The following is a 21,285-nucleotide window of genomic DNA, read 5'->3' on the forward strand; positions in this document are numbered from 1 at the left end:
TTAGCAGCAGTTATTTGCAATAAACAACGGACTTTTCAGCAGTAAACCTGCTGTTGTTGTTGTTATTGTAGCCAAACTTTCATGTGGAGGTGGCGATCCTCGTCAAGCTCCTGTAGGTGAGCAAGCTCGTTGCGGTCCAAATGACCGATCGCCAGGGGAACAGGGTGGCCATTGGTTATTTAAAGGCGCCAATAACCCGCCTTGCCATATCGCGCACCAGTATTTGTAGCGAGGTACTCAGTACTTATGCAAGGGTCGGTGCCGCCCGACCTCTCACTTTGAGTTTCCGCTCAATACCGCTGATTGTCCGCGACTGCCGTTACAGCTATTCCGTATGGTGCATTCCACTAGCCGTAACCTGTGGACGCGCCCGGTTACTCACAGCTAAGCTTCTCGTGACAGCAATGAGCACCACACCGATCGGAACTCAATGTTTCAGCCTGTGTGGTGCTCACAGCTACCCCATGCCGGCAGTAAGTCTGCTGTTCTGAAATTGCAAAAATACTGCTGTAATAGCAGAACTACTGCTGTAATAGCAGCAAAATTAACTACCAATAGTCAGCAGACAATGTTTGCTTTTTTCAGCACACTTTTCTCTATGAGTGTAGGATGTATTGCCACATTTTCGGCAGCAAGGGACAATGTTTTAGATAAGCTAAGAATCAGGAGAGTTCTTTGATTTTTTTCTATCAGAACCAAAATATTCCCACTTTCTTGTCCATACATTGTTGGGTGAGATTGGATGATTTGAGGCTTATATAATGTGGCAACGGGAGCTACTATTTCTACAAATTGCGAATAATAGTCAAAATTTTTACTTAAAATTTTTTAGCACTTATTGGACTAGCGTCTTTTCGACGTTTCTTTCTCCTTTTTATCGATATGCCATTGTCCTTTTGTCCTTTGAAAAGTGATAGGAGCAGATTTTTAATGGTTGTCGTTATCTTTCTATTTCCATAAATCTTTCTTAAACTTACAAATTCTGGCCTATAAACTAGGGTTGATGCACATATTTTGCAGACAATTGTTACAAAAACATGGTTGAGTTTAGGCCATGCTTTATGTTAAATTTAAAGGTAAATTTTTAATATTGGTTTGTTTACCTTCTTCTTGTATGATTGAGACCTCGGCCTCTGTCAACGGACACAAAGAAACCAGAATGTCTTATCTACTACGAGTATGCATTTTCCTTCAAACAACAATAAAAGGGCAAATATAACAAATTTTCGTAACTTAGATCCATGCAGGCTCGCATATTCGTAAAAATAATACAATATTGTGAAGTCAACATTTGTAGTTTTTTATTGCAACAAAATAATCAACAGACAATCATAACTTCAAAATAACAAGCAAACCCGTGCTAAGTTTGGCCGGGCCGAATCTTGGAAGCCCACCCCATGGATTCTGCCAAAAATTTGTTCAAACTAAATTTAGTTGAAGGCCATAATTTTATTCTACATACCAAACTTTTGTCAAACCAGCAAATATTCTAGGAACCGAACAAGGATAATTGAGAGACCGGTTTATATGACTTGTAAGGGGTCAGTAAGTCAAATCGGCGGATTGGTTTATACGGGGGCTATACCAGGTTATAGACCGATTAGGACTTTACTTAGCACAGTTGTTGGAAATCAAAAAACAAAATCGGACAAAAATTAATCGGACAAAAATTGCGCCTTCCAGGGGCTCAAGAAGTCAAATCGGGAGATCGGTTTATATGGAAGCTATATCTAAATCTTAACCTAAATATATGGCCCTATATGGCAATCCCCAACGACCTACATGCATAGTAAGTATCTGTGCAAAATTTCAAGCAGCTAGCTTTACGCGTTCGACCGCTATCGTGATTTCGACAGAGGACGGGATCTTAGATCAATATTTCGAGGTGTTACAAACGGAATGGCTAGATTAGTATACCGCCATCCTATGGTGGTGGGTATAAAAATATATTAACGAATTTCACTTTTTTGTGCTGTACTATAAAGTTTCGGCATAATAGGGTTTTTCCGAAAATGCACAAAAAATGATTTTGGCGAATTCATTTTTCATATAGGTGACGCTTTCTGCCTGTTTGCCTGAAGTTTCTCCATAACGTAGCATTTCTTTGGTCCCCAACTGCTATGTTATAGAGAAGTTCAACTGTATATCTTAAAATGCACATATTTTTTTCAGGATTAAGCCAGCAATTTATATAGCACCCCTCGTAGGTTGTGCAACATTAAATAATTGTGTTTTTCAAACTAAAATACAAACTTTCTCACAACCATAATCCTGTCGTTTGAAATCATAATTACATTGAACTCTATTCTTATTGTATTGAGCATTTATGTACATACATGCTAGTACACAATCCAAGGTTGTATGCTCCATCATGCAGATATAACGTCAGTACTAGACATAGTGCAAACATTTTAATTTATGATTGCAATTTATTGCTCTTCTTGTGCATACCAACCGCAGTTATTGTGTTGCTGAGATAACAAACGACAACGTGCCCCACCTCACCTCACTTCAAAGCAAGATTGGTCCTCACATGCACCATGGTGCACTTATTATCACAACACCAGCACCTCAGCACCTGCTCTAGGATGCATTGCTTTCTTTTGGAAAGAATGGTTTCCATATTTTGAGTGGAAAACCGTGTTAAACTCACAAAACACTTGTCTCACCACATGCACTATCTTTCTAGGCCAGCTTCATAGCATACTGAATGCAGGGGATCCTAATATAAATCCTCATTAAACTCTTTATTTAATTAATTAAAAAATAATTTTTTTTTCTTGGTTGTTTTTACAATTTTATAGAGTCGTTGCATTTTCTAATTCTACTCATCTGTGGGACACTGATGGTGCTCATGCGTTTGCATTATTAACGAAATAGCAATGAAGTGACAGCGAAAAAATTAAATGTTTGACTTTTTATACCCTCCACCATAAGATGGGGGGTATACTAATTTCGTCATTCTGATTGTAACTACTCGAAATATTCGTCTGAGACCCCATAAAGTATATATATTCTTGATCGTCGTGAAATTTTATGTCGATCTAGCCATGTCCGTCCGTCCGTCCGTCTGTCTGTCGAAAGCACGCTAACTTCCGAAGGAGTAAAGCTAGCCGCTTAAAATTTTGCACAAATACTTCTTATTAGTGTAGGTCGGTTGGTATTGTAAATGGGCCATATCGGTCCATGTTTTGATATAGCTGCCATATAAACCGATCTTGGGTCTTGACTTCTTGAGCCTCTAGAGTGCGCAATTCTTATCCGATTGGAATGAAATTTTGCACGACGTGTTTTGTTTTTATATCCAACAACTGTGCCAAGTATGGTCCAAATCGGTCCATAACCTGATATAGCTGCCATATAAACCGATCTTGGGTCTTGACTTCTTGAGCCTCTATCGTGCGCAATTCTTATCCGATTGGAATGAAATTTTGCACGACGTGTTTTGTTACGATATCCAACAACTGTGCCAAGTATGGTTCAATTCGGTCCATAACCCTATATAGCTGTCATATAAACCGATCTTGGGTCTTGACTTCTTGAGCCTCTAGAGGGCGCAATTCCTATCCGATTTTAATGAATTTTGGCACGTAGTATTTTGTTATGATATCCAACAACTGTGCCAAATATGGATCAAATCGGTTCATAACCTGATATAGCTGTCATATAAACAGATCTGGGGACTTGACTTCTTGAGCTTCTAGAGGGCGCAGTTCCTATCCGATTTGGCTGAAACTTCGCAAGACGTTTTTTTTTATTGTTACTTTCAACAACTAAGTCAAATAAAGTACAAGTCGGTTCATAACCTGATATAGGTGCCATATAAACCGATCTGGGATCTTGACTTCTTAAGCCTCTAGAGGTCGCAATTATTATCCGATTTGCCTGAAATTTTGTACGACGGATTCTTTCATGACCATCAACATACGTGTTTATTATGGTCTGAATCGGTCTATAGCCCGATGCAGCTCCCATATAAATCGATCTCTCTATTTTACTTTTTGAGCTCACAAAGAGCGCAATTCTTATTCGAATTGGCTGACATTTTACACAGGTCTCCAACATATAATTTAATTGTGGTCCAAACCGGACCATATCTTGATATCGCTCTAATAGCAGAGCAAATCTTTTCTTATATCCTGTTTTGCCTAAGAAGAGATGCCGGGAAAAGAACTCTACAAATGCGATCCATGGTGGAGGATATATAAGATTCGGCCCGGCCGAACTTAGCACGCTTTTACTTGTTTTACTTTGCATGCAAATACCATTATCTTTGCCGCCTAATGCAACATTTTGAGCGTTTTCTTAAATGCTTAACTCTTTAGATTAAGATTTTTGTATTGACAATACCAATAGGCGACAAGATATACTTACACTACCACCATATCACTTAGTACTGGCTCTAACGAATATCGAAAGAAACAAATCTAACCAAGACAAGACACATGGAAATCACTCACAATTGGGGCAAGAAAACGTGAATATGCAAACATAATGTCAGAGAAGCCAGTAGGTTCTATCGAGCCCAGAAATATGTCTCTCAGCCCGTGAATATAATTGTGTATGGCTAAATATATTAATAGTGGGAATACACGTGACATTTACATTTAATTACAGATGTATTATGGAAGAAGAACAACGTGACTTTCGAGACCACATTGAATGAAGCAACGCTTCAAGTATTTTGAAAATATTTTAATTCGATTGACGTAACCATTTACTTATTTGTCCATTTGTCTCCTGAATCAGACTCTAATGAATGTTTATTCTTTTGATTTATTGCAGACTCCTAGTCGAGGCCGCAAGCCTTCTGCCAAAGCAGCAAAAATAAATGCAGGCGCTACGGCAACAGCTACTGCGCACTCACCACGACAGGTTGTTGCCAATTCCACATTAAGTCCAGTCGGTGCACCAACAGCGGGAGTAGTGGGGGTGCCGCATCCTTCACCAAATACGAAAACGACAAATGCCAACACAAACAGTACGTCAACGGCGGTGGTAGGCAACAACAATTTGCTAGGTACAAGTCCACAGCAACATCAACAACTGGTGGGTAACTTGCACCATCAGCAACAACAATTGCAGCAGCATCATCAGCATCACTCTCAGTCATCATCAAATCATTTACACCAGCAACAGTCGCAACATAATTTGAATAGTTTACATAGCCAGCAACAATCGCAGCAGCAGTTGTCTCAGCAACAGTTACAGCAGCAGCAGCAACAGCAACAGCATCTTCAGCTGGGTCAGCATAGTAGTCAAAGCCAGACACAACAACAATCGTTGCTGCACCATCAGCAGCCTCAACAACAACAGCAGCAGCAACAGCAGCACCATCAACTGCAGCAACATCAAATCACCGCTCAAATCCAAACAATGAAGGACCAACCACAGCAGCCAATGGTATGTTTTAACCAAATATTTAGATAGCGTAAATCTTCTGAAATATTTTGTGTCCACAACCTTAAGATGAAGGGTATATTAATCTCGCTTTTTCGTTGGGGACGTCTAGAGATATTGATCTGCCATGTCGTGGTGGTGGTGGTATACCCAAGATCGACTCGACCCATCTAAGCAGTGAAAAAATAGGTAAAATCGGATTGAAAAACGACCATTTTGAGCTGAACAATTTAAATTAGGAGATCGGTACATATTATGGCTCTATTCAACTGTGTACCAAACTGGATGGTATTTTCCATGGGTGTGTTAATAAACTGATTCTTTAAAATTACAGTGAATTTAACGAAAAACCATCGTTTACAATCTCAAAATGTGAAATAGATCAACGTGACATATGGACCGTATTCGGCAGGAATGTTCATTGTTCAAATTATATGTTATCAGGTCATGAATTTATGGGTGGGTGTACAAAAAGAAATGCTTTAAAATCACTGACTGGAACTGTATGCTACAAAGATCCTTAATATAATTAACTATACCAAATGGCGTTGGGCTTGTCAGATGGTCGAGATTGCTGGGGATTTTCCCGACTTTCTGCAGCTATCCCGTCTCCCGACTATTTGACAAAAAGTAACAGAAAATCCCGACTTTTTCAGTCAACACAGATATTGAACGAATCAGAAGTGTTAGTACGAGGTACCTTTTTGAGTCCCATCAGTTTGTCCATGCGTGCGTCGCAAATAAAGCTATCGGTCCCGCTTTTTTATACCCTACACCACAGGATGGGGGTAGACTAATGTCGCCATTCCGTTTGTAACTCATCGATATATTGATCTGAGATCTAACTTGATTGCCTGTCTGTCTGCCAAAAGTACGCTTACTTTCTTATTTGTGCGGGTCAGTTGGGATTGTAAATGGACCAAAATGGGTACATGTTTTGCAATAGCTGCTATAGCTAACCGTTCTCGGATCTTGACTTCTTGGGCCTCTAGATGGCGCAATTCTTACCGGATTTGGCCGATTTGTACGTAGCGATGCATTCCTACGTTTATGCCTGCCATATAAACACATCTCCCGATTCTTATCCGATTTGGCTGAAATTTTGCACAATGAATTTCACTTTGGCTTCCAACAGTCAAGCCAAGTATGTCCCCAATCGCTTCATAACTTGGTATAGCTCTAATAGCATAGCAATTCTCACCCATTATCCTTTGTTTGCCTATAAAGAGATATCGGCCAAAGAACTTGACAAATACGATTCATGGTGGTGGGTATATAAGATTCGGCCCGCATTTTTTTTATCCGTTTCAGATGACGTTTAGAACGTTGCTAAGTATGAGTCACATAGTTCCAACTTTTGGTATGGCCCCATACAGGCCGTTCTCCCGAAGTTACCCCTTTGAAGACACAAGAAGTATGAATGTGGTATTTATCCGATTTTCTATTTGCATGTCCGTCCTTCTATCGAAATCGAGATAGCGCTTGTACGAATGAAGGTATCCGCTTGAAGTTTTCGACTATTATTTCTTATTGATGCGGGTCGCTAGGAATTGCAAAAGGCCCATATGGGTTCGAATCTGGTTATAGCTCCCATAGAAAATGGACTTACCTCTATGAGCCTCTAGAAGCCTTGAGTTTATCCGATTTGTTTGGATTTTGGCATATAAGGTATTTGTTTCCCCTTCAACACACACACACACACACCGAATACCAACTAGATAGGTCTATAAATAGATATAGCCCCCGTATAAACCCATCTCCTGATTTGACCCATAGAGTCTTAATTTTGGTTCGATTTGGTTGAAATTTGAAAAATAAAGTACACATATGCCCTTCAATACTTATGGAACCCAGATAGTTCTATAAATTTGTATAGTCCCCTTATTGTCCGATCCCCAGATTTGACTTCTTGAGACCCTAGAAGCCCCAATTTTCATCCGATTTTGCTGAAATTTTATATGTAAAGTATACTTAAACCTTCCAAACCGCTCCCTCGATATGACTTCTTGAGCTGTCGGTGGTCTTAAATAATATCCTTCTTTATTTCTTCAAAGTAAATCAAATATATAAACCCACGTGGTGGTGGGTGTCCAATTTTCGGCTCGGCCGAAATTAGTTCCATATACTTTTTTGGTAAATCCTGACTAGTCCCACGAGTTTCACGACTTCACGCTAGGAGCACCTGGCAAGCCTAAGTGGATCGGCCATCATTAAGATTTAACGTTAATCGGACAGCGCTCATTGCTATGAACACAGAAAAAATTAAAAACTATTGGGTTGCCTAAAAAGTAATTGCGGATTTCTTAAAAGAAAGTAGAATGAACTTTAATCAAATATATAATTGCCATTTTGTTCGATAATCTTTTGCCATCTTCCTGGCAAATTTAGTATTCCACGCTCATAGAGCTTCTGGCCTTTATCTGCAAAAAACTGAACCAAGTGCGATTTTATAGCCTCATCATTGCCGAAAGTTTTACCATTTAAGGAGTTCTGCAAAGATCGAAATAAATAGTAGTCTGATGGTGCAACGTCAGGGCTATATGGTGGATGCATCAAAAGTTCCCAGCCAAGCTCACTCAGTTTTTGGCGAGTGACCAAAGATGTGTGCGGTCTAGCGTTGTCCTGGTGGAATATGACACCTTTACGATTGACCAATTTTAGTCATTTGTTGACAGTAAACATCCGAATTAATCGTTTGGTTCCTTAGAAGCAGCTCAAAATATACCACACCCTTCCAATCCCACCAAACAGACAGCATAACCTTCTTTAGGTGGATATCAGCCTTTGAAGTGGTTTGAGCTGGTTCACCATGCTTGGACCACTTGGATCGTTTTCGACTAACGTTGTTGTAAACAATCCATTTTCCATCTCCAGTTATGATTCGTTTTACAAACGGATCGAATTCATTGCGTTTAAGGTGCATATCACAAGCGTTGATTCGGTTTGTTAAATGAATTTCTTTCAATACATGTGGTACCCATATTAAAAATGACGCCAAACAAACAAATGTAAACAAAATTTCGCGCACTTTTTTTCTAAAGCAAGCTAAAAGTAACAGCTGATAACTGACAGAAGAAAGAATGCAATTAAAAAGTCACAAGCCGTTGAAAAAATTTGCCAACGCCGACTATATTACTACTATATTACCGACAATTACTTTTTGGGCAACCCAATATGTTCAATTAAGGAATTTGTACATTCAATTAAAAAATTTGCTGAAATCGGACCTATAAATTAACAATTCTTCAATTTGGATTTATGGTAAGCTCAAAAATCGAATTTAAGTGGTTATTAGCTTAATAAACCATTCGTTTGAAATTTGCCATTTCTTTTTAATAACGTTTTTACTGTTTTAAAAAAAATCCTTATTTAATATTTATTTTCACAATAATAAAAACTTTTTATATCATTGGATTAAATTGCGCATAAAACATGAAAAATATTGCTGAAAAATATTTACATTTTTTCTTGATGTTCAAAGAATAATTGTCGATTCCATTTTGAGCCTCTGTTTGTTGTCGGCGACACCGCCTGTAAAAGTATTATAAACTATATAATTTATATCTTATATATAAAAATCAATTTGTGTTTGTAGGTTTGTTTGTTTGTATGTTTGTGTGTTCCTTATGGACTCAGAAACGGCTGAACCGATTTTCTTGAAATTTTCACCGATGGTGCATAATGATCCCGTGGTGAAAATAGGGTACTACATTTTTTGATATCTGAAGGGGGAGCGGACCCTCCCCCTTGCCCTAATTTTCAGAAACGCCAGATCTCGGAGATGGGTGGTGCGATTTAAGCGAAATTTTGTGTGCTCTCCTATAGTACCATAAAAATACAAATTTGGTATCCAAATTTAGGTATTTGCGAGTAGAATTCGAATCTGATATCCAAATGTGGGACCACGTTTCTGGGGGTCCACCCCTTCCCCAAAACACCCCCCAAACAGAACTTATTTACTGACCCTGGAAATATGGTGCTTAAATAAAAGGTATTTGAGTGTAGAATTATAATCTGATGTCTGATATCAATATTCGGGAAAAGTGTCTATGGGGCCACCCCACCCCCACAACACCACCCAACCCCCAAAACACCCCTAAATCGGATATATTTACCGATCATGGCAATATGGGACTCAAATGAAAGGTATTTGCGAGTAGAATACGAATCTGATATCCAAATGTGGGACCACGTTTCTGGGGGTCCACTCCTTCCCCAAAACACCCCCCAAACAGGACTTATTTACTGACCATGGGAATATGGTGCTTAAATAAAAGGTATTTGAGTGTAGAATTATAATCTGATATCCTAATATGGGACCAAGTGTTTGGGTGGCCGCATCTCTCCAAAAACATCCCCCAAAGGGGACAAATTTACGACCATAGCCATATGAGGCTCAAATGAAAGGTCTTTGGGAGTAAAGCACGAATCTGATGTCAATACTTGGAAAAGTGTCTATGGGGCCACCCCACACCCACAACACCACCCAATTAGTAAGTATTTGCTGACTTTTGCAATATGAGGCTCAAATAAGAGGGTTTTTAAAGTGGAACACGAATCCTATATATATTTTCATGGCCAATTCACTGAGTGGGCGCCCATCCCCCAAAACACCCCCCAAGCCGATCATGTTTGCCGACTATGGAAATTTGGGGCTCAAATTAAAGGTATTTGGGAGTAGACCACGTATCTGATATCAACATTAGGGACCAATTGTCTGGTGACGTCAACACCCAAATAGAATGTATTTGCTCACCAAGACAATTTGGGTCTTACAGAGAGTGGAACTAAATGTAGGACCAATTTGATATCCAAATGTCCATGTATTTAAGGCATCACACCTTCCCCAAAACACCCCGCAAAGGTTAAAAATTTTTCGACCATGCCAATATGAGGTATTTAAGATTAACGAATTTGATAACCTTTTTTGGGCCATGTGTTTGGGGGACGCCTCATCCTGTAAACTCCTCTTAAGCCAATGGCAATATGGGGTTTAAATGAATGGTATTTGAAAGAAGAGCACGATGCTGATATTTTTTCAGGGCCAAGTGTCTGGGGGACCACCTCACCCCCGAACACACCCCTAAATCAGATATCATGAGAGTATCGGGCTGAAATAAAGTATTTTAAGAATGGAGTACACCTTACATCCAAACTTAAATTCGTAGACCAATAAAGATCAAATGGGATTCGGACAAAGACACTTATATTGTTAAACAATTAGTCATATAAAGTTAAAGAAGGCGCAGCGGAGCGGGCCCGGGTCAGCTAGTACATACATACATATTTAAAATGAATCGTAACATATACCAATTTTAGCATTTTGCGTGGATTACCACGAAAACTGGATCCACATGTGCTATCTTCCATACTCAGCGCCCAAGTCAATTTAATCTATTTATGGATAATAAAATATTAATAAAGGGTGATTTTTTTGAGGTTAGGATTTTCATGCATTAGTATTTGACAGATCATGTGGGATTTCAGACATGGTGTCAAAGAGAAAGATGCTCAGTATGCTTTGACATTTCATCATGAATAGACTTACTAACGAGCAACGCTTGTAAATCATTGAATTTTATTACCAAAATCAGTGTTCGGTTCGAAATGTGTTCAAATTTTGACAAATTTTGTTCAGCGATGTAATTTATGTGTAGAGTACGAACTTGACATAAAAATTGCACCCTAAGTGTCGGGGGGTACCCTAACAATCACTTGCCGTGATTGTTAGGTTAGGTTGAAAAAAGGGTGAGGATATTAATCTGCCCCATGCCACTGTGAACATACACCTAAGCTAGTAATCGGCTTTTTGTTTGCTCTAAATACTAAAAAAGTAACCTCGAAAAAGAAAATCTATTGTGTCCCCACCTAAGTGTCGGTATCTGTTAGACACGAAAGCCAGGCAGTGACAAAGGAAATGCATCCAACGTCTCATCATCTTCCCCGCATGCCCTACACATGCTATCACTTGCCGACTTTACATGAGTAAACTCGTAGTCCTATGTGTCCCGTTATGATACCGAGAGCTATACTGACCTCCTTCTAACTATCTTTCAGTAATAACCTCGTATTCTCACGATCTGGGTCTCCCCATAGAATATTCGCCGTCCTACCTACCGTTTCGCTGTTCCACAATGTTGCATGTACATTCGTGGCGCACGCCCTTAACTCGGACTGCGTCGACCCGAATGGCTTCGGATTAACCAAGATTATGCCGTGATACAATAAATATCGAATTTCTATATCAATAATAATTAAAGCAATTAAGACCTTGTTTGATTTAAATTTGATTTCAAATTTAGGTCTATATTTTTTCTGTGAAAGAAGTATCTCCGCAGTTCCTCAATATTATTTATGTCCAATGCAAATTTACAAATTGGCTTTGGATACTCCGTTTTGCATGTTGTCACGAACATCCCAGATGGGATACCTATTTCATTGTAAAATTTTTTAGCAATCATATGATTTACATTTTCACAAACGTCGCCAACATCAGTGCGGGGATGGCCAGCACTGAAAAAGATTGTTTTCGTGTTTTTATCGCGATTTGAGCCCAGGCGATATTGGTTTTTCTAAGCTCTTCGGTGGACCGACCCGCTGGTTCTTTTGTGAACAAATATAAGGTATAATCAAGGGCCAATCGACGGTATTGTCTGTTCTGAAGTAATGGTAATGGTAATTCTCAAAATTATTTATCAATATGAATTTTTAGTCAATAATCCCAAAGCTTAAATAGAAATGGGGAAAGATTAGATTGGAATAGTTAAAGAAATGAGTTTTATTTATTAGTCTTTTTTAATTCTTTTTGTTGTACGATATAAGACAAATGATAAGCAAGTAAGAGGGTGCTAAGTTCGGCCGGGCCGAGTCTTATATACCCTCCACCATTGATTGCATCTGTCGAGTTCTTTGCGCAGTATCTCTTTTTAGGCAAACAAAGAATAATGAATAATGACGGAGGAGGAGGAGGAGTTTTATCATGTTATAGTTCGATTCGGGGCTCAAGAAGCAAAACGGGAGATCGGTTTATATCGGATCTGTATCAAGCGATAGATCGATTCAGACCACATTGCACACGTTGTTGGAGGCCATGGTAGAAGACGTTGTACAAAATTTGTGCCAAATCGGATGAGAATTGCTCAAGAAGTCTAATTGGGAGATCGGTTTATATGGCAGCTATATCAGGTTATGGACCGATTTGGACCAAACACCACGTGCACACCAAATTACAGCCAAATCGGATAAGAATTTCGCCCTCTAAAAGCTCAAGAAGTCAAGACCCCAGATTGGTTCATATGGCAGCTATATCAGGTTATGAGCCGATTTAAACCATGCTTATCACAATTGTTGGATGTGATATCAAAACACTACTTGCAAAATTTCAGTCAAATCGGACGAGAATTGCGCCCTCTAGATGCTCAAGAAGTCTAGACTCAAGATCGGTTTATATGGCAGCTATATCAAAACATGGACCGATTTGGTCCATTTACAATCCTACCCAACCTACACTAATAAGAAGTATTTGTGCAAAATTTCAAGCGGCTAACTTTACTCCTTCAAAAGTTAGCGTGCTTTCGACAGACATGGTTCAACTTAAAATGTCACGACGATCAAGAATATATATACTTTATGGGATCTTAGACGCATATTTCGAGGTGTTACAAACAGAATGACAAAATTAGTATACCCCCATTGAATTGCAAAGTAATTAAATCAAATCTTCTACTGCCTCGACTAAGTACAGGAAAAAAAGGGGAGGGGGGATACAAACGTACTCTAAAATATTTGCCTTTAGCCAAATAAACAAAATATTCATTTTATGCAAATGTACATTTACATAAATCTCCCTCCATTTGAAATGTAAATCCTTATCAAATATGTTAATGCCATTAGGAATTTGGAAAAAAAAGACAATAAGAAGGACCAAAAACGCCCAATGTTGGCTATCAAGTACACTCAAATCCATGAGCACATAAATAAAGCAGGTGCTTATATTGCCAAATGGTGGTAGTTCGTCTCGCTACGCAGCATATAAATGTGTATTCGTATATGTACATCCCTTTGGAATAGGACAAGGAACGGTGGTTAATGGCAGTTAAATAAATCCTAATGACATGGATTTAAAATCCACGTTGACCTACAGCAGACATAACGCTGTGGCAAGAACTATTGGGTTGCCCAAAAAGTAATTGCGGATTTTTCGTATAGTCGGCGTTGACAAATTTTTTCACAGCTTGTGACTCTGTAATTGCATTCTTTCTTCTGTCAGTTATCAGCTGTTACTTTTAGCTTGCTTTAGAAAAAAAGTGTAAAAAAAGTATATTTGATTAAAGTTCATTCTAAGTTTTATTAAAAATGCATTTACTTTCTTTTAAAAAATCCGCAATTACTTTTTGGGCAACCCAACAACATCTAGACTTCAATACAATAGAAATAGTATGGAATAGAAAAATAATATTTTTTATTTTTGGTGGTAGTGGTAGCAACACACAACATACCTATAATTTTTAATTTGGCCTTGATTTGCAATAAAACTGGTTTTGCGTTTTTATAACATGACCGCTTTCCTAATAGGACAAAAAAAATAACTGCCTGCCACACCCAAAAAAATAAAACGTGTGTGATGGTTTTAGGACAAACAAAATACTCGTACCACGAAGTTTTTCTTTTATTGTAATCGTGTTACGTTTCTCTTCAACCTATCAAATCTAAGCCATAAACGTAGTATTTTTGAACATAGCTAACTTTGTTTATGTAAACCCAGTATCAGCTTCGCCTACGGTAAAATGACATTTATTTTATTGTAAAACCAAAATCTCTTTGTTTGCAAAAGAGTTTCGTTAGCCGCAAATGATTATTCGTTTGCGGACCAACATTTATTCTCTTGTGTCTATCCTACTAGAGAGCATGAGTGAGTTTTTGAGCTCATTAACCAGTGATGGGCAAAAATACTCAAAATATTGCACACTACTGTGTACGTACACAAGAAAAAAATCCCAAGCAAGGCCTTGGGTTTGTACATAATTGCAATTATCATTGGTATGGACACATTAGGTCTGTTCACGTACTTTTCCAGTACAAAAGTGCCAATAAAAATTTTGCAGAATAGTTCAATTAAACAGCTGGTTTTCATAAAACAGCTGTTCGATGCTGCAAATTTCAGCTGCAAAAAAACCTCCAGTAAACATTTGCACGCTCTCAATTACCAAACACGCAAAATTTTGCTCGCACTCACGCACTGTCCCGCTCTCTTCTGCTGGCAAACAAAGTACGCGAACCACTTCCAGTAACAATTTGGACAGATATTTGAGCACACTCTTATTATCACAAACAACATTTGTTCCTTTTTTGTTTTGGCTGAGCAAAGAGTTAGTATATTGAGCAGCTCGGTCGAGTGCGAAATAAAAATGCTGGTATGTCCTATGCCAAAAAGATACATGACTGCTAGGTACAAAAAAAAAAACGACAAGAAGTTCTAAGGCACATACATCGTTTGATAATATTTACGCGATAAAGAAATGTCTATCCCAAATAGGTATTTAAATGTGTAAAAACAACAACTCACATAAGTAATTTTTGATTTATTTGTTGCATAACTACAATAATAAAGCAGTTCATTATACAAAACCATAATGGAGTTGTGCAAAAATTGAAGGCCCTTTATACAATAGTGTATCAAATTGTGTTGTAAAATAGTCATCTGAGATCTGTATATAATGGCAAAATTTGAGTTTGAAGTATGTTTCAACATTCTAATAAAAAGAAAAAACAAAGAATATACCTAAAGAAAAACTAGTTGGAATCCCGAATACGATGTTCTACATATCAAGAAGGAAAGGTATTGTCAGGGTAAAAAAAAACTTTATATTTATCACAAACTCTTGCAAGAATTAATCGTAAAAACATGTACTTTTATCGTAAACAAAGCTCAACGTTTTTTCGAAAAGAAGTTTACTCGGCGAAAAATGAATAATTTGTTTGCGTGCAGTCAGGGTGCATTAAAAACTTGCAATTCAGGTGTAACAACATTTCTGATCCTATATATTGTAAAAATTGTTCGCCATATTCTGTAGGAACCCTTTTAAAGAATGTTATTAGATTTATGTTAATAAACGTTTTGTTCACATCCTAAAAGCGTGCTAAGTTCGACCATGTATCGCATTTGTCGAGTTCTTTCCCGGTATCTTTTTTTAGATAAACAAAGGATAAAAGAAAATAGTTGCTTTTCTAACTGAATTGAATGTTGGAAACCACAGTTAGAAGTATAAGTGTAAAATTTCAGCCAAATCGAATAATAATTGGACTTTTAAGGGGCTCAGGAAGTAAAATAGGGATATCGGTTTATAGGGGAGCTGTATCAGGGTAAAGACCGATTCAGACCATATTTGACACGTATGTTGGAGGTCATGGAAGAAGCCGTTGTACAAAATTTCAGCCAAATTTGATAATAGTTAGGCCTTCTTGAGGGTCAAGAAGTCAAGCTCCCAGATCGGTTTATATGGCAGCTATATGAAAAAATGAACCGATATGGCCCATTTACAATCCCAATCGACCTACACTAATAAGAAGTATTAGTGCATAATTTGAAGCGTATAGCTTTGCTCCTTCGAAAGTTAGCGTGCTTTCGACAGACAGATGGACATTGGACATGGTTAGATCGACTTGTCATGACGATTAAGAATATATATATTTAATGGGGTCTTAGACGAATATTTCGAGGAGTTACAAACAGAATGACGAAATTAGTATACTCCCATCCTATGGTAGAGGGTATAAAAATCAATTTTTAATTATTAATTTGCCAATTTAGTTCGTTTTTTGCAATTATGGAATTTATGATATGCATTTCTGAAGCCTTTAAAAATTTTAATAGAATATTTTAACATGAATTGCAAAACATTATCTGTTTTATTGATAGAAATATGGTACATATATTGCAAACTATTTATTTTATTGCTACATTCTAGAAATTGTCCATTTAGCACTTTCATGCAACCGTTTCATTGCAGAGCTCACACGCATATGAAATCCGCTAAAGCAATCGCGATGAAGGCATATTGAAGATATATTGTCTTTCAACTGTTTACATGTCGTGATTGTAATCAATATGACAATGTTTACTCACGACATGCAGTGGTTTAACATCAGTCAATTTATTTTTGATCCTCATATGCAGAGGTGGTCGCCTGTAAGACATAATTACCTGGTAGTGTACCGTAAAGAACTGAGTACAATTTTTTCTCTGTCAACGAGTTTTGTTTGTGTGTGTGTAAGTAAGTAAAGAACCATAACACACAAAAAACGAAAGATGGCGCGAACTAGTAACATAAACAAAATCAGAGTTGCACTAATCACTGATTTTGACAGATAGTGCACTCAATATTTTGTTGTTGGGCAACAGCCACTACCTGTAAATGTATATAGCTTGGTCGCCTGCTTCTGTCTTGCAATTATAACAGCATAGCGTTGCGTACACAATGCGTCATTCAATTGGCTTATGAAACCCTTCAATCTATTCAATATGTCCAAAAATAAGAAAATGTCTCTTTTTGAAAGCGTTTTCAAGCACGCTAAACTCTTAGAAATATCCGTTATATGGAAGATTGGAATAAAGCCTAACAGTTGAACGTTTTAAAGTCGGTTTAATAATCACTCTTCTGTTTGTAGAAACCTTTCCACCAAAAAAAACAAATGTTAACTTATAATCATAAGGTGCATGTCCATAGTGGCATGGGACGGTTTAATATCCGCATCCTAGGTTACAATAACCTAACCTATAGTCATATAACCATATAATGATTCGTTCCATCGTGTGCTTATAAGATTCCATCAGCGAAAAGCAAATTAGACGGTGTACATTTTAAAGCGGAAATTGCATGATTTTGATATCACAGCAGCATTAATTAAATCAAATTGAAAAATAAACACTTTCACTTTATTGTTTGCATATATAATAAAATATGATGTGTGTGAAATAAAAAAAAAATATGGCATGTGTTGTTAGATTGGAAATTCAACTTGGTGATGCTTGTGTATGTTCGTTTGCCCCTCAACTGTTAGGCGCACTAACGGCAACCAACAACAACACAGGCTTCAAAAGGTCCATGTTGATTCATTGTTACATTTATTTATTTTGGTTTTTCTCTGTTGTTGTTATTATTGAATACTAAATTTTGTAGCTTAGTTGACTCCAGTTTTCAATTTTTCTCATGTAATTTATGACGTTATGAACTTCGAGTATGGCCCACAGCCACCACAGAGTATTCTACAAAATGTGTAAATATGTATGTGCTAGTGCAAATACTCGATGTATACTCCCAATCGAACGCACCGGCCATAGATCCATTCATTAATATCGACCACAGAAACAAAATTCATTCGTCTTCTTTGCATTAACTAACACTTTGTCACTGGGGTCATATAGAAAATGAATGAACTCATTCACATGTGCATGGATTTTCCTCATTGGAAATAACACCTTCGGCCAGGCCAACCAATTATATGCATCAGTACTTACATATTTTTGCTTTGTATTTAGTAATAAATTCAGCATGTTTTAACTAACTTTGTCATAGCGATCAGTCTGATGAAAGAATGGTATCTTTTTTTTTAATTTAATTGGAAATAAAATCGTGTTCAATTAAAAAATCAAACGATTCATTCATTTATTTAATAGGATATGATTTTTTCAATTACGGTCGTGATGGAAATTTTTACAAATTTTACAATTTTCACTTAAAAAATTGTTTGATTTAATTTTTAATCGGAATAGATTTTTTAAATTTCCAATTAAAAAATTAATTAATTCAATAATTTGTTAGTTGAATCGAAAAACTTTTAAACTACAAATTGGTCTTAGTCCCTATACCCCTTCCTTTATAATATCTGCAATGTAGCCTTTAATTGATTTTACTTAAGCGCCATAATACATATCGTCCCCTACGATATAAATGGAAGGAGATTTCAAAAACCCACACATCCCACATTTTAACAAAGTTGCCCAACAACAAAATATTGAGTGCACTATCTGTCATAATCAGTGATTATTGGTGCATCTCTGATTTTGTGTATGCTACTAGTTCGCGCCACTTTTCTTTTTTTTGTGTTATGGTTTTTAACTATAATAATTGTACTCAGCTGTTTACGATACACTACCTGGTAATTATGTCATCAGTGCTGTTAGGTAGTTGTGTTTCTGTCAATTAATATTAGCAAGTCCAATGGATGTTCTCCGTCTTCGAGCACGTTTCACATGTATTCCATTCTTCCATATACATTTTCATATCGTGGATTTTTCTGTTTTGCTTTCTTCAAATTCATACCAAAAATATATATTTCTAAAATGTCTGTTTACGCTTTCTTTTTTGGTCTTGTATTAAGATTCCAATGCAGGACATTTTCCGGCTTTAGACCATTGTTTAATCCTTTCTATTCAAAGAATAGTATAGCAAAACACATTTAAAAGTCAGCAAAAAGTGTGTTGTTGCTAAAAGCATTGGACTGGTTTCCCGTATCGCGATTTTATTTTCGACCAAGAAAAATCATCAGCAGGAGATGTCAAATGGATCATGGTGCTTTACAACCAATCCAACTAGAGTATGTTGTAAAGCACACTATTCTATTGCGCTTATCAATCAAGTCGTCTGAAAGAGACCTGTTCAAGTTCAGATGTGTGCTTTCCAACTTACTCTAGTTGGAATGGTTGTAAAACACCGAGAACTCACATACAAGCAACAGTTTCAGCGAAATCAGGCAAGAAATCCGCATTTTATGCGATTTAGATTCAAAATTAGGAGATCGGTCTAAATGGCAGCTATATCTAAATATATTCCGATCTGAACTATATTCAGGTCGCATGCCGGTAGGCTTAAAATAACTCACTGTTTAAAATTTCAGCGAAATCGGGTAATAAACCAAGCTTTTGTGGTCTTCAGACCCTCTATATGACAGCTATATCTAATTAGCGTCCGATCATTAGACAATTACATGCCATATAATAGAGCCTTGAGCAAAAAAAGTATTAATTTCAATACAGAAATAGATATTTCTATAATAACTGAACTGAACTGGTCGCAATCCACAATCGACCCATGAGTTTTCAAAATCATCAATTAAAAAAAAAAAAAACAAGTAAAAGCGTGCTGAGTTCGGCCGGGCCGAATCTTATATAGCCTCCACCATGGATCGCATTTGTCGAGTTCTTTTCCCGGCATCTCTTCTTAGGCAAAAAAAGGATATAAGAAAAGATTTGCTCTGCTAATACTAATACCATATATGTCACATATCACGATTTTATTCGTTCTTATCGCATGAAAGTACTAAACTTTATAAAACAAAATACTATTGAAAGTTATATAGTTGTTTACAACTCCTTGATTACACTTCGCCATTAAATCAGCTTGCATTCAAACAAGATATTAAGTGATAATTTTGCTTAGCGATCATACAAACTTTATCTTGGGCATGATCTTTAATAGGTTTTTAAAGATCATGCATTCCCTTTTTTAGGGTTGGCATTCTATTCTCCTTTTGGAATAGTCGCGGAAATCTTTAATTGTTCCGCAAGGAATTTGACAGCAATGTTGTTTTTATTTTCATACCAAAAGACGGTTTTTATCTGCATTTATGGTTTTATTATATTTTTTCGCAAGTAAATAAAATAAAAAAAGGGGAAAAACGAACCATTGAAACCAATAAAACAGAAATGATGCCCACAATGATATTAAGCGTTGCCACTAAAATTTCTTTTTGCCATTTTCCTCACTATAAACAGAGTACTACTTTTTCACCACTACTACTTTTCTTCCAGCATTTCGCCGACGTTTTTTTATATGGATTTTGCCAGCATTCCGCCTGAAAAGCTGAACAGAATACTCAGCTTAAGGGTGGTACTATGTTCGCTGTTAGCGAAATTTTTTCATGATTACATTTTTAGATAATAGATTTTAAAGCAAAATAACTTTCTATTTTCATTCAATATGGCATTCCCTCATTACTTATGAAGAAATTTTCACAAAAGTATTATGTCATCATTGAGATTTGTTTAGTGTTTTTTAAAAAAAAGTAACCGTAAAATACATGTGTTTTCGCCAGTGAAAAACGAAAATAGTTCTAGTAGTTCTAGGTCGAAATAAAAAAATGCAATATTTAAGCTCCTATTACACGATCAGACATGTCAGATGAGCTGTCACTTTCTGTATTTATTAAGCTCATCTACGACATATACGAATAGAGGTCGCTCTAATCGGCAATAGGTATTCTCATATGTATTGTACATTGGATGAAGCACGATTTAATCGAAAAAGTTGCATATATATTCAAATATTCATAACGTATCACACGATGTGTACAACTGTCAGAGATGTTATTTTTGAAATTACCCATGACACGTCTGATCATGTAATGGCAGCTTTAGTATATCGAAAAAAATTTAGGAAAATAAACAAAATAATTCATATCTCAAATACATATGTAGCTGTGTTGAAGGACAATAAACATACTAGACATTACGCTATAGTCTTCATGTGTGATAAAAAAAATTCCTCGGAACATTTCCTTCTATCTCTGTACGTTGACTAATTTTAATGAATAAAGGTTGGTTCAATGTTCACTTTTCGTTGGTGAAAGCCTATTTTCAAAAAGGAAATCATGAACTTTCATTCACATTCTAATAGAATATAATAGAAATAGTAATTTCTTATATTAACTATAATAGAAATAGTGATTTCATATATTAACGGGTACCGAAAAATTGCTGCGCAATGTGAATTTAGTAGCCAAGGCACTGGCGGTATAGCGAAGCCATAGTTAGGAAATTTGGCCAATTGAAAGTTTTTATAAATTTCTTAATAGGAAAGTTGAGTATGTAAACATACGTACGTACAC

General features: G+C 36.9%; 1 protein-coding gene across 3 annotated transcripts in view; it reads left to right on the forward strand.

The window, feature by feature from the left end:
* Nucleotides 1-21,285, forward strand: part of LOC106095028 (methylcytosine dioxygenase TET) — a 452,175-nt gene that overhangs the window by 423,548 nt on the left and 7,342 nt on the right. For all 3 annotated transcript variants that reach the window (XM_059360936.1, XM_059360938.1, XM_059360937.1), the window contains exon 5: nt 4,786-5,403. In XM_059360936.1, coding sequence (XP_059216919.1) covers nt 4,786-5,403 — 618 coding nt within the window. The remainder of the gene's footprint in view (nt 1-4,785; nt 5,404-21,285) is intronic.

The sequence above is a fragment of the Stomoxys calcitrans genome, chromosome 1 (genome assembly GCF_963082655.1).
Source record: "Stomoxys calcitrans chromosome 1, idStoCalc2.1, whole genome shotgun sequence".
NCBI lineage: Eukaryota > Metazoa > Arthropoda > Insecta > Diptera > Muscidae > Stomoxys > Stomoxys calcitrans.